We start from the raw sequence: 14,001 nt of genomic DNA, 5'->3' as shown, positions 1-14,001 counted from the left end.
CTGCATTCTGAGAAACTTTACAGAAGGATAATACAATTATAGTAGATCATATCTAGTTTAAATATATAGTTTTTTTTAAAATTCCAGCTCTTCTTTCTCTTAAAATATAGATTGTTTATACCCCCATTGAGTTTATTACGTATCCTAGAATAGCTTATACCATGTTTCCCTGAAAATAAGACCTAGCCAGACAATCAGCTCTAATGCGTCTTTTGGATCAAAAATTAATGTAAGGCCCGATCTTATTTTAATATAAGACTGGGAATATAATATAATATAATATGATATATAATATAATAATGTAATATATAATGTAATATATAATGTAATGTAATATATAATGTAATATATAATATATAATACCAGGTCTTATATTAATTTTTGCTCCAAAAGACGCATTAGAGTTGATTGTCTGGCTAGATCTTATTTTCGGGGAAACAGGGTAACAATGTTTTTCAAACTATGGTGAAGTATCAGTGTTGTTTTTTTTTAATTTACAATCTGTCACGAGCTAATACTTTTCTATATATGATGTAAATAAGTTACTAGAAAAATATTAGACTAAATAGACGTAATATTATTGTGTTAAATTACTATAAAAGTTTTCTAAATCTTGCCCTTAATTTCCATACCTAATCTTGTAGAGGGCTTAAAAATTTCACTGATTGCCACACTGCAGACTGCACTTTGAGGAATACTGGTTTAAGTTTGAGAGTTTACAAGAGTCATATAGGTTCATAAGAGGCTTCGTATTCAACTGCACCCCTTCACACCCCACATTCATACTATCCAGAGGTATATTCATACCCTCTTTCAACTCTGTTGTTTCCTTAGGCATTTGACTTCGTATTTTAAAATAATGAGCTATGAGCAACTCCATAGAGGCTGGAAAGGCACCTGATGAAATTCAGTATCTATTTTTGATTTATCAGTTTCAAATGATCTTTACAAAATGCCAATTGTAAAAGATTAGCACATCAGTTGAAGAATAATAGTGATCATGGCAATAATAGTAATAGAACTGAGCATGTACCATCTATCAGGTGTCATTCCTAGTACTTTTCATTTGCATATTAACAGGTTTAATCCTCAAAAACTCTGTGACATAGACATGGACAGAGGTGCTGTGTCTAGACATTTGACATAGGAACTGAAACAGTCTGAATTTTAAGATGAGGTCACAGTCACAGGACTTAAACTATCACTTACTTTCTCTTTCCTGACTTTTATTAGTTTTATCACCTCTACATGCTGCTTCAGATAGCTTCTTGTGTTATCTTCCCCACTCCAGCTGGACAGCCTTACTCACATACAGGTTTACATTAGAGTCACTGGGTTTTGTAACAAAAGAAATTTACATTTCTTCTTGTTGCTCTGTAATGATTGCTAAGGGAAGGTTTGGGGAACTGCCATTATGCTGCCATTTTAAACCTGGAAGCCTGAGTATCTTTTTAATGTATTTACCGACAGAATGATATGACAACTGTACGACTACGATGGGGAGATATCCTTATGCCATTGCTCAAAAAATACAAACTAAATATCACATGGGGTGATCAAGATCTGTTGAATATCATATTTTTTCATAATCCAGGTAACCATTTAAGTTTCTTTAATTTTCATTTATAAACAGTTACAGATAATATATAGTCAACAGTGAAGAAATGCATTTATTTGATTTTGGCTCATATTAATGGTTATCACTGTATTTAAGAGTAAAGCTTTTATTGAATATTGATTGAGTAGGAAGAAATCTAAATGCCAAACATTCTTTACCATTTAAAATTTTCTATAAGAGCTGTATTTTTTAGCTAGAAGTTTTGCAGAATGTTAATTCTGTGGAATTAGGGGTATTTGCTTCATTGTTTTGTTTTTCTTCACATAGAAAGCCTTTTTGTTTTTCCGTGTCAATGGAATTACCGACCAGATCATTGTATATATGGAAGCAATTGCCAAGAAGCAGAAGAAGAGGGAATCTTTATTCTTCATGGGAACAGAGGTGTTTACCATGATGATAAACAACCAGCATTTAGAGCTATTTACGAAGCACTGAGAAATGTAAGCATTTTTTTAAAAAAGTTTTATGTGGGTATACTTACAAGCTCACAGAGAATGTTGTAGAATAGTACCGAGAATGTCCATATCCTTTACTAAGCTTCATGAGTTATTAACATTTTACACCTTGCTTTATCAATTGATTCTTTATATATACATTGTTTTTTTCTGAACCATTTGAGTATAAGTTGACTGTATCATGGTCTTTTTCCCCTAAAAACTTCAGTGTGTTTTCACTAAGAACAACGACATTCTCTTATTAACCACAGTGCAGGTATCAAACTCAGGAAGTTTAATATTGACGCAATGCTGTAACCTGCCATCCATGTATCTTTGCTCTTCTTTGATCTAGGATAGTTTCTGAGTCTGTCCTTTATGGCATTGGCATTTACTGAAAGATAGAGTCCCATTCGCCTCTCATATTATCAGAATGTTCTTCATATTGACTTGTCTAATATTTCCTTAGAATTAGGTTTAAGAATATGTCCTCCTGAATACCGTATAAGTGATGCGGTGTCCTTCTCAGGCTGTCACATTCAGTTACCGTTGTCTGCCGGCCTCTCACTGGGGATGTTGATTTTAATCACTCAGTCAAAACGTCGTTCAGTCTCTCTACTGTATAGTTGTTTTTCCTCTTGTAAGCAGCCTGTGGGGTGGGGAGACTCTAAAAGATCATGTAAATACTCTGCTCATCAAAACTTCCATACTATATTTAGTATCCGTTGTAAGTTCTTGCTCAAACCAATCTTCACTGTCGTGGTTGCAAGCTGATAGTTGTACAGCTCTAGTACTCCTTCCACATACAGCCTTGGAACTCTGCTGTAAGAGCTTTCCCTTTTTACCCATTTATTGATCTACACATTATCAGTATGAACTCATTAATATGTATTTTTTCTATGATTTATAATGCATTATTCCATTTTTTTTTATTTTAATGCCAAATTTGTTCCAAATTTGGCCATTGGGGAGCCCCTTTTGGCTACTTCTTATGCCCTTTTGACAAACTCCCATCATTAATTTGAGTACCTCCTCATTACCTGCCCCAACAAAATATTTCAAGCTCATGTTATATACCTTCCCAACCCGAGCCCTGAATTAGCTGTCTGTCAAATGTGCTCTGATTCCTTTTGGTGGGCTCTGGGTGCTACTGTTTCCCCAAAAATAAGAACTAGCTGGACAATCAGATCTAATGCGTGTTTTGGAGCAAAAATTAATACAAGACCCAGTCTTATATAAGACCCGGTCTTATATCGGGTAAAATAAGACCGGGTCTTATATTAATTTTTCTTCCAAAAGACGCATTAGCGCTGATTGTCCAGCTGGGTCTTATTTTTGGGGGTAGGCATGCTTGTTGGTACCAAGGTGTCTTCTCTTCTTAGCCCTTTCAGTGTCACAGCTAGGAAATATAAAACACACACACACACACACACACACAGAATCATGCACCCACACCAATGCCTCCAGTTGCATTCTTCCAAGGCCCTTCTTTGCCTTGTCCTACTCTATGTTTCTGTGTTTTATCTCCTTTCTTCCATATGTAGAATCCTGGCTCCTAACATAAAACATTTCCTCATTTGCTTAATCCTACAATGCATTTAAAACAATTTGAAAAATGCTCCACTCATACCATTATCTGTACTTCCCTCTTCACAAAACAACCAACCTACTAAAAAGAGTTCAGGATTTGTTTGAAATCAATGTTGTATTTTAATAATGCTTTATCAAAGGTGGTCAAAAGGTAATAAAAATGAAGAAAAGTACTTTTGGGGGTTCTGAGACCTTGTAGGATAGAAAAGAATTGCATTCTTATAAAAATGTGATTTCTTTGTTTCCTTTGAACATTGAAAATACATTATTAACAAATTAAATCTTAGTAATTTATTTGACCTTTTCTTTGATCTTTTATTAAATATGTACCATTAAAAACCTGAGTAACAGTTTTAAGCTGATTAATTACACTTGGTTTTTTAAAAATAAATCTTTCAAAATGATTTCACATACTGAATTAATGATTTTCTGGGTTTGTTTTGGATCTATGGAAACTCCATTTTTCAACTTAATGAAGTTGATCAGTCGTTTATGGTGCTCTCCGTTAGTATTTTTACATTCTCTTACATGTAATTCAGTAAGAAGTGTAATTTTTGAAGAATCCAGACAAGGGTATTCATGCGGGTTTCAGACAGATGCTCAGTCAGAGCCACCGAATGTACTGTGTGAATTACAAAGGGTGGGAATCATCTTTAAATCGTCAATGCATGGCTATGTCTGCTAACAAATCAGTTTTTACAGTCCATACAGATTTGTTAAATATTAGTTGCTGAGCGAATAAAAATATTAAGATTAAAAATTGCAAATTCAAAATGGGAACAAAACATTTTATTGCTCTATAAGATATTTTCTGCTTAATGTATTTCATTCTGAATTACTATATTTCTTGGTGTTTCTGTGTTAACTTTGATTTACTTCACACCCTGTTTATATTTGCATAACTATCTCTGCAAAGGAGGCATGAGTGTTTCCCTCCTACACTACCTTCTTGCATATAGTTGGTACTCGGCATTTGTTGGATTGAACTGCCATTCTGCCGGATTTTTAAAACATGTTCTGTTCTTTGAAAATATCTCGAATTATCTACCTGTGGTCAGCATAGCCTCACTATTTATTTGATGCCTTTCAACTGATAGTCTTATATACAGAGCATGACCTTCCTAAAAGATTGTGAATTGGGTGCTGTGCCCATGACAAGGGCGTGATTAACTGTCAGGAAAGACTTCTCAGAGGAGCTGACAGTTGAACTGAGCTGTAAGGATGAGTACCAGGCAGAGAAGGGAAGGTGAAGACAAGTCCGGCACCCTGTGCGGTGGGGAAAGAGGCCTGCAGTCATCTCAGGGCGCACGTGGTCTTTGGGGAAGGGACACCTACAGGTGCACGTTATGTCCTGCTCACTCTGGGCGTTCAGTACACATTATGTGAATGGCAGAATTCAGTGACTTCAGGCTGCATTTACTGTGTTTCCCCGAAAATAAGACCTAGCCGGACCATTAGCTCTAATGCGTCTTTTGGAGCAAAAATTAATATAAGACCTGGTCTTATTTTTATATAAGAGTGGGTATAATATAATACAATATAATATAATATATACCAGGTCTTATATTAATTAGAGCTGACATTAGACGCATTAGAGCTGACAGTCCGGCTAGGTCTTATTTCTGGGGAAACGTGGTATATAGGCAGAAATTTTGGTAATTTGTCATCTTCTCCCTTAAAGGTCAAATTACTTGTGTTATATGTTGGATGAATAAGAGCTCTAATTCAACAGGCACTGTTTTTATTTCAGGAAAATAGTCATCAAAAGACTTTCCCAGTAAAGAAAAAAAATTTTAACCACAAATACTGGGATTTAAATCACATGAGAACGAATAAACTTAATCTGAAGTACTTCATATTCCTGGGAATTAACTTTTAAACGCCTTTTTAATGTTTTCATTTTATTGTCATTGTATAATAAGAAATCACAGTTTGGTCTTCCCATTATTATCCATCTCTTAACCACAGTTGTCCAAGTATGTTTTTGCATACATTGAAAGGTATCACTTGATGGAGGTGATAACCCTTCGTGAAGGTTACCTTCTTCAATTTAGCTGCCACTTTTAATCCTAAATAAATTTACGCATATCTATTACGCACAGCACTTTTCCCAATTTCCCATGGTTAATTGAGCTTCATCTTTCAACAGGATTTTTGGAAATTGACTTGGCACAGTTTCGTTGCTTTTTTTAAATTATTTTTTTGCCTTTATTATTCGGCAGAATTATAAAAATTATAAAAATACAAATTATTATTTGTATTCTTTTTTAAATTTTATTTTTTATATTAATTTCAGGGTACAAAACAACATGATTAGACATTTACACCCCTCACAAAGTGATAACTACCCCCCCAAGTCTACTGCCCCTCAGATATTGTACATAGCTATTACAGTAACCATTGACTCAATTCCCTATGCTGTACTCCGCATCTTGGATTACACACACACACACACACACACACACACACACATTTAATTATAGTTGACATTCAGTATTATTCTATTTCAACGTTAGGTGTATATAGTGCAGTGGTCAGACATGTACACAATCTAGGAAGTGACGCCCTCCCCCCCCATAAGTCTAGTACCCATCTGGCACCCTACATAATCTTTACAACGTTATTGATTATATTCCCATACTGTATTTCACATCCCCGTGACTATTTTGTGATTACCATTGCTTCTTTGGATTAAGCGATGCTGTGTGGTGGAACAGCACTTTGACTTTGGAGCTGGGCAGCTGGGGTGGAATCCTGGCTTTCCCACCTACTGTGGGAAAATTATCTCTTCCTGCCTTAGTTGTTTCATCATAAGTTGGGATAATTATAGGACCTGTTTTGTAAAATTGCTGTGAGGCTAGCTAGCATGATGTCTGGTGTGTAGGAAGTGGCCTTTTTAAAGCTAGTCCAGCTTTCAATAGTTTCTCCCAGATATACCTCTGTGCTAGCTATTATTATTTTCATTACATTCTTCCTAGTTAGGCTTCCTGTGTTTTTGTCTTTGTAACAATTTTAGGTATTTCTCCAGTGTATGTGATTTGGTTTTAAAAATCACCCTAAGAGTAATGTTAATGCTCACAGTTTTCTTGCTCAAGTATTTAGAGTTATCAAGTATTAAGATCTCTGCATCTATCTCTACATTGATAAAATCCATGTGATAAATTAGCATCTAAGTTCACCTTTTTTTCCATAGATTGACTTCAGCTTCCTGCAGACTCAATAATTGTGATTTGGGTGGTGCTTTCATTTCTTCTTTCTGTTTCATGGCAGTGAACCTCAGGGATAAGCTGGGGTCATTTGAAGCCCTCTGAGATTTCAGGTTTTGAATTTCTTTTGGGATCTTGCCTTTTTCACTGACTTCAAACTTTCACATAAAAGTGTTCTATTTTTAAACCCCATCCATCTTTCTAATTGAGAATATACGTGGTTGCAAATGCTAAATCCAAAAATGTATCTGGTTAAAAATGCTTAGGCCATCCCGGTGGCTCAGGTGGTTGGAGCGTCATGCTCCTAACACCAAGGTTGCTGGTGCGATTCCCACATGGGACAGTGATCCGTGCCCTCTACAGCTAAGATTTTGAACAACGGCTCTCCCTGGAGCTGGGCTGCAGTGAGCAGCCGGAGGTCGGCATGGGCTACTGTGGGCTGCTGTGAGCAGCCGACCAAGGAGCTGCGACCAACTGCCTCAGTGTGGGGAGCGCACGGTTTATAATCCCCAGCATGGGCCAGGGAGCTGTGTACTACACAGCTAGACTGAGAAACAACGGCTTTAACTAGATTAGGGGAGAGGCTGGAGAAGGGGAGAAAAATACTAAGATCACAAGTTAACCATTTAACCACTGCCACATTGTTTTCCAAAATATATTCCTTCAGAAATATATCTTATTTCACAGTAACAAAGGACTCTGAATAAAAATATATTTTGGAACTAGTGGGCCAAACACTTTTCAAAAGATGTATTTTCTGTTTTGCTTTTTAGAATTTGCCAGTGTGAATCTTCATGAAGGGTGTCTGTTATTTAGGAATGTTATTCTGAAATGTGTTTATCCTTGGGACACTTTTGTGCAGTTAGGGTTCTGTGGGAAATGCAGAATCATGCTATCATTTTGCGTTCCTCCCACTCCATGCCTCTGTCTCCTTCCTTTCCAATCTAGCCTCAATACTATCATCAGAGGGACGCTGGACTTTCGTGAGTTTCTCTCAGATACCTTCAGAGCCTTTGGTCCTCATCTCACTCCAGTCTGTATCTCTGTCTATCTTCTCTGCTCTTAAACGTGTAAGAACTCTTGCCTTGGCTTGGAATGCCCTGCTTCCAGTACCTCTTCTCAGAAAAACTTTCCCTGATACCCTCAGTGATTTTTACCATTATTTTCTCCCTGCTCTAATGTGAGATCATAGTTCTATATTTAATTCATTGAAAATACTTGAGCATATACTTTTTGTGAGATTTGGAGGTTGTCAATATTAAATTGACTGAAGAAGTTATTTGGAATCAGTTATGTACTTATATATATCTTTGTCTTTTTCTTTTCTTTTTCTAGTGTTCTTTTGAAGATGACAACATCCGTTCCTTATTGAAACCTTTAGAACTGGAACTGCAAAAGACAGTGCATACATACTGTGGAAAAATTTACAAAATATTTATCAAACAGCTATCAAAAAGCATACAAGACCGTTATGATAGACCACCAAAGGAAAGGTGACTACTAAATCAAATGAATTAAAACCACAAAATCAAATGTGTGAAGGAATAGTCTTAGATGAAGTATTCAGGAAGGAATTATTCATTTTTAGAATAATTTTTTTCCTGAAGAAGTTATATGAGCAGTATATTCATGTAATGAAGAATAAATTAAAGTCTTGGACAAGAAGACATTTTTCATCTCTGATGTTTTGTAATGTTATATGCAGTCATTCCAGTATTGATGAAAATATTGAATGGTTGTAGCCTACAGACTTTGGTTGACTCTTATTCTCAAGTGAGTAAGAACAGTAGGGGTGTATGAATGGAGAAAATGTACCTCATACACAGTGGAAACACTCAAACTGTGAGTATAGCAATACTTTTATGTCAGCACTAACCTCACTTTAAATGTGTGAGAAAAAAGTTGTTTACAGGAGCAGAAAATATTCTGTTTGTGATGTAACCATAAATGTGATGTAACCGTTGACAATCTATGTGTGCCTTTATAGATGTCATCTCTGTTTTAAAATCTTTTTTTGTGACAATCATGTTTAAATTTATTTTTAGATTGTAAGTAAGCTGCACATTTAAAATTGAGCTGTATAAGAAAGAAGAAAAACTGAAAATTTTGGAGTTTTAGTCTCTGTGTATGTTTGTAAAATGTGGCATTTTCATTTGTCTTGCCAAATTCAGATCTAAGATTGTTAAACAGATACTTTTGGGAAATTGTTTTTATCACTTTAAATGAAAATTTTCAGCTTTATTGGGCATTCTAGAAGCAAGAAAAAATATGCTGATAATAAAGTGAGAACCTAAATAGTATTCTTATATGATGGTGGAAAATGTGATGGACCAAAATGCATAAGCTATATACTTCCTGTGAACAGTAATCTTAGTTATAATGAAGCAGAAAAAAGTGATCCATTTAAACTTATTTTCTTCTACCTCAAAATGACTTTGCAAGTTATTTTTGAAGAAGCAAATACATAGAGCCTTACTTAAAATATGTTAGACAACTTTCATGAATGATTTGGATTAAGAAAATTGTTACCTCTGATTATAGAAAACGTAGTTTTGATTGGGTTAATGTGCATTTTTTCCGTTTTTGGACATCACTTAAGACAGTTACTTTTTTAAATGTTGAAAATTTGAAAAATATTACTTCTCTTACTGTTCATGACAGCTGTCTAATGTAACTATAGATTTTGAGTATGAAGATGTACTCTGCAGGGGCACATATCATTTTACCAAGTGCTATATGATTATAGTCTTTTTCTCTTTTTGATATTTTAATGTTTAAATAGAATAAGAGAAATCATGAAGGAAAAATATGACTTATTTGAAAATAGTGGATTGGCTTTATGAAGACCCAGTGCCCTCTGTGGAGACATGGAATATACCGAAAGAAATGGGCATACAGTTGTCTCCTGTCTTTTGTAGTTCAGTCAGGGACACACTGAGAGAAGAAAGTATAAGAAAGGCAAATCTGAAGTTGATAAACAGCCAGCACTCTTAGATGCGTTTAGAGAGTACAATCTGTACGTCCTTGGCAGAATGCCATAGTGAATATAAGAACTTGTGAACTGTGTTGACATTGAGTTTGCTAAGTAGAAAATGAGAATATGAGAATTTTAAAGTTTGGAGGGTATATAGAAGATGATTTCCAGCAGTCCCCAAATAAGATTGCCTGACTGTATTAGACAGTCACGGGGAGCTTGTTTGGAATGGATTCCTGGGCTTCACCTTTGAAGACTCTGTCTGGTCCACTGTATCTAGGATGGGGTCTACAAACATTTGGAAATAGTTTAGGATTTCATTGGAAATAAATTTAACTGGAACTAATTTTGCCCACTTGAAGGTTGAAGTTAGGATTTCACAATTCTTGGCACAGTGGTGGATTATAATTATGATTCTGAAATATTATTGGAAGTAATTTGGGTTATTGACAAGATAGGAATTTATATTATTAGCAAGTTCCTTAGATTTAATTTCCTCAGTGAACAGAGAATTTCAAACCCCTGGGCTCTGATATGCTTGATTGGGACTATGTAGAATGTGGTCGTAGTTTAATCCAACTGGACTGTATACTGTGGTCTCACAGTGTTGTGGTTTATTTAGATTGACACACATTCTATATCACTGAAAATTATTGGAAAATTCTTAATCTGGTTCATTTAGACCTATTGGACCTTTGGACTTTGCCTATTGGACCTTTTACCATAAATTGGGTGATGGTGAAAACTCTCCACTTAGGGACTATTTTTCCCTTAAATTTAGGATATCACAGAAAGTATATAACATTGTTAAAATGAGTTTTCTGAATTTATCTTTAGATAAGGTAACTTTTTCCTTAGAATTCTCAAGAAATGCAGTTCTTAGCATTAATGAGGTTAACTTACAGAACAACTTAGAGAATATTATATTTCTTTTCATGAAAAACTATATTTATGTAGTTTATATAAATTACATTCTATATTCTTTGAGTCTATGTGTTAGAACAATTCTGACCTCAGAACTGTCTCTGGGCTGCAGTGTTACCAAAGTGGAATGACTAAAATACAGTCAAACTGCATTTGTGTGAAGTAGTCATCTTAAAAGAACTTGGAAACCTTTAGAAATATATATATTGTGATTTACATTTTAAGAAAATACATTTCCCCCCCCCCCCATAAAGAGTGGTTATTAATGTATAAGATAACCCAGTTATCCTTGGACACTTTGGAGCCTGAAACAATATTAATGTGCATTCACTGTTCTCTCATCTTGCTTACAGTCAGATGTTATAGATGTAATGGGAAGAAAATCAGACTGTGAACTAGATGTGGATTCTCTTCCTGGTTAGAGACCCCAGGCATATCATTTAACCTTCTCTGTGCCTTGGGTTTGTAAATAATCAGTATGCCCTTCTAACTTCATGAGACTCAGAAGTCATGTGCTATGAAGTTATAAAGTTCAGAAGAGATAAAGGATTGGAAAGCATTTCACATGGCTTATATCATGCAACATCAGCGTTACTGTTGAAGTTCTGTTTTGTCCTGTTACTTCCTGTACAGATCATTCTGTTTCCTTAGGCTGAATGTTTTCTGACATGTATTGTATCTCCAGTACAAATTTGCTTATATAATGGAAGGAAGAGAAAGCAGAGAAGAAAAGAATGATGTAAATGAATGATTAAAAAAGAAGGAAAAGAGAGAAAGTGAGGAAAGAGAAATAAGAGTGAGAATGGCAAAAGGCAGAGTAAGAGAAGAGATGGAATGAGAGTGGGAAAATTGAGACATAGAGATGGAGAGAAATGGTGTGGAAACAGTCACTTGCTGAGTTGTAGCCCCCACCCTGTACCACTGTCTGCCTTCCTTCTTCTAGTTCAGCGCAAGGCCCTCCAGGGTCAGGGAGGGTGCTGGCTTTCATGGAAGGGCCAGCAAGGCTACCTTTGACTTGTTGATGCTAGCTAGAGTCATTTCCCAGTCACTCTGCTCTCTGATCGTTTAATGCTAATGATTCAACATTACATTTTTTTACTGGATCCCAGTTGTGAGCTACAACCTCTAGAAACACGGTGACAAGGACCTTCCTTTTTAACGTTGTCATTGTAGTCATCCCAAATGTTGGATTATGCACGAACAACTACATAGAATCACGTGGGAGGTCAGGGTGGAAGGGACAGACTCATTAGGTCTGAAGGGACCCAAGAATTTATTGCAGCAGTTTTCCAAGATGATACTGGTAGGAAGCTAGATTTGGGAATCATGCCCCTACCTTGTATGGCAGCCTAAGCAATTAAGTCACAGCTATTGATTCCTCAATAGGCATACTTTCAGTTGAAATGTTATGAATGGATTCATGGGAACAGGAGAGAGCAGAAATACATTAAAGGGAAAAACCTTACAAGATAGTATTCAGTGTCTTGTTTTTCAGAAGTTTATATTGTAAGTAATAAATACCTTAGTAGTAATCAGAGCCTCTTTGAGATGATTTTAGAAAGACCATTGATCTGTATTTTTTTAAATAACTTTTTTTGGTTCCTTAGAGTAAATGGAGAAGAAAAGTAGGGGAGCAATGTGTCAGGTATGTGGGGTCAGTTATAAATTTATCAAATGTAATTTCAAGTGTCTTAAAACAAAATTGCCTTTTAATATTTAATAAAAAGATTAAATAATGATTTGTACTGTAACCGTTATCTTTTTATACACTGCCAAAGCAACCCTTTTTTGCCTGTTAGATTCTGGCTGAACTGTTTTGATGTTTGTTGTTTCTTAATTCATTGAACATGAACTAGATTTTTAAAAGTAAGTTATAAAGTTGTGTAAACTTAAGACAAGTCTAAAAGGTGGTACAAGAATATTCTGTTTTTAAAAAAACTAAAAATGAATATGATGTTAATTCAGCTATCTTGCAATTATAATATCATGAGAAGAACATGGAATAGTGTATTTGACAAGGCAATTTACAGTTGATTACAAACCAATGTCAGACTTAACTTTAAATGGAAAATATGTATTGTCACCTTATCTCTATTACTAACTCAAAATATCTAACGGAATTATTTTTTTAGAATTTTCTGTAAACTTAGGTTTCAAACAAAAGAGAGCCTTTGAAAAGATACGAAAAATGAAAAAAGAAAATTTCTCTCACTACTAATACTGTGAATGCTATTTGGAGGATCTGTAGTAAGACATTTTGATACCAAATTTAACTGATGTGGAGTCTTTGATTATGTTTAGTTTATATACACAATCTGAATATGGGAGCACATTCACACACAACACCTGTAAAAATTGAAGAGAACACAACAGTGTATATAGTCCATTTAAAAAGTAAATTGACTTTGACTATGATGGAAAATAACTATTTTCAACCTTTGTATAAAATCTCTTCAGGGAATATTGGAATGTTGTGCAAAAATAATTCAGGGTTTGTAGTATAGCTGTAGAATATGTCATTTATTCCAAACTTAGCAGAACACACATGTATCACATGCATTGTTATCATTATTTGAGAGCCGGACCAGTGGTTTTTGATGGATGCTGTAATAAAAGATCTATGAAGGAGACAGTGATTTGTACCTGTACCTGAAATCAGAAACTGGAAAAAGTTGCAGTTGTTTCAATTTTGCACAAGCATTTTGCATAAGTATATTAATAATTTGAGTAGTAATGGCTGTAAAGCTGTATCTTGTATCTTGTATCTCTATATGCAGAGATTACTACCTTTAAACTGCTTTTTACCTTAAAATGTTACAGCTTTAGGATAATTTGGATATAATCCTCCAAGTATTTTGTGTATCTTGACATTTATTAAAGGGGAATACACGATTATAGATTCGACTGTTACCTCAGAATCATGGAAAGTTGCTTCGTTCTGTTTTGGCGGAAGTTCAACTCTTTTTCTTCAGAAACTATGTGTTGCTGTTAGTAAATAAACATATACTCAATAGATGTTTAATTTCTTCAAATGATGTGTCTGAATTATTCAATAAAAAATCGAAAACAGTTTTGGAATCTTTAGGGTTAGTATGCTTGATAACTAAGTGTCTAGCAACTATATCCTAAGGAACAAATTTCCCTCAGGAGCTTCATACTGTGTAACAACTTGTTAACATCATGAATTAATTAAGGTAAATCTCAAAGAAGAAATGATAAAAATTGAATGAGATTAAAAAAGAGATCAAAGGCCTA

General features: G+C 35.0%; 1 protein-coding gene across 2 annotated transcripts in view; it reads left to right on the top strand.

Moving 5' to 3' along the window:
- GXYLT1 (glucoside xylosyltransferase 1) overlaps positions 1 to 12,464 on the top strand; it is a 39,292-nt gene extending 26,828 nt beyond the window's left edge. For both annotated transcript variants that reach the window (XM_081060792.1, XM_081060791.1), the window contains 3 exons: positions 1,471 to 1,594; positions 1,886 to 2,058; positions 8,184 to 12,464. In XM_081060792.1, the coding sequence (XP_080916918.1) occupies positions 1,471 to 1,594; positions 1,886 to 2,058; positions 8,184 to 8,345 (459 nt within the window). In that variant the 3' untranslated portion in view covers positions 8,346 to 12,464. The remainder of the gene's footprint in view (positions 1 to 1,470; positions 1,595 to 1,885; positions 2,059 to 8,183) is intronic.
- The last annotated feature ends 1,537 nt before the right edge of the window (positions 12,465 to 14,001 follow it).

This window comes from Rhinolophus hipposideros (assembly GCF_964194185.1).
Source record: "Rhinolophus hipposideros genome assembly, chromosome: 9".
Lineage (NCBI taxonomy): Eukaryota > Metazoa > Chordata > Mammalia > Chiroptera > Rhinolophidae > Rhinolophus > Rhinolophus hipposideros.
The sequence above is the reverse complement of the archived record's forward strand: the minus strand, read 5'-3'. Positions and strand labels throughout refer to the sequence as shown.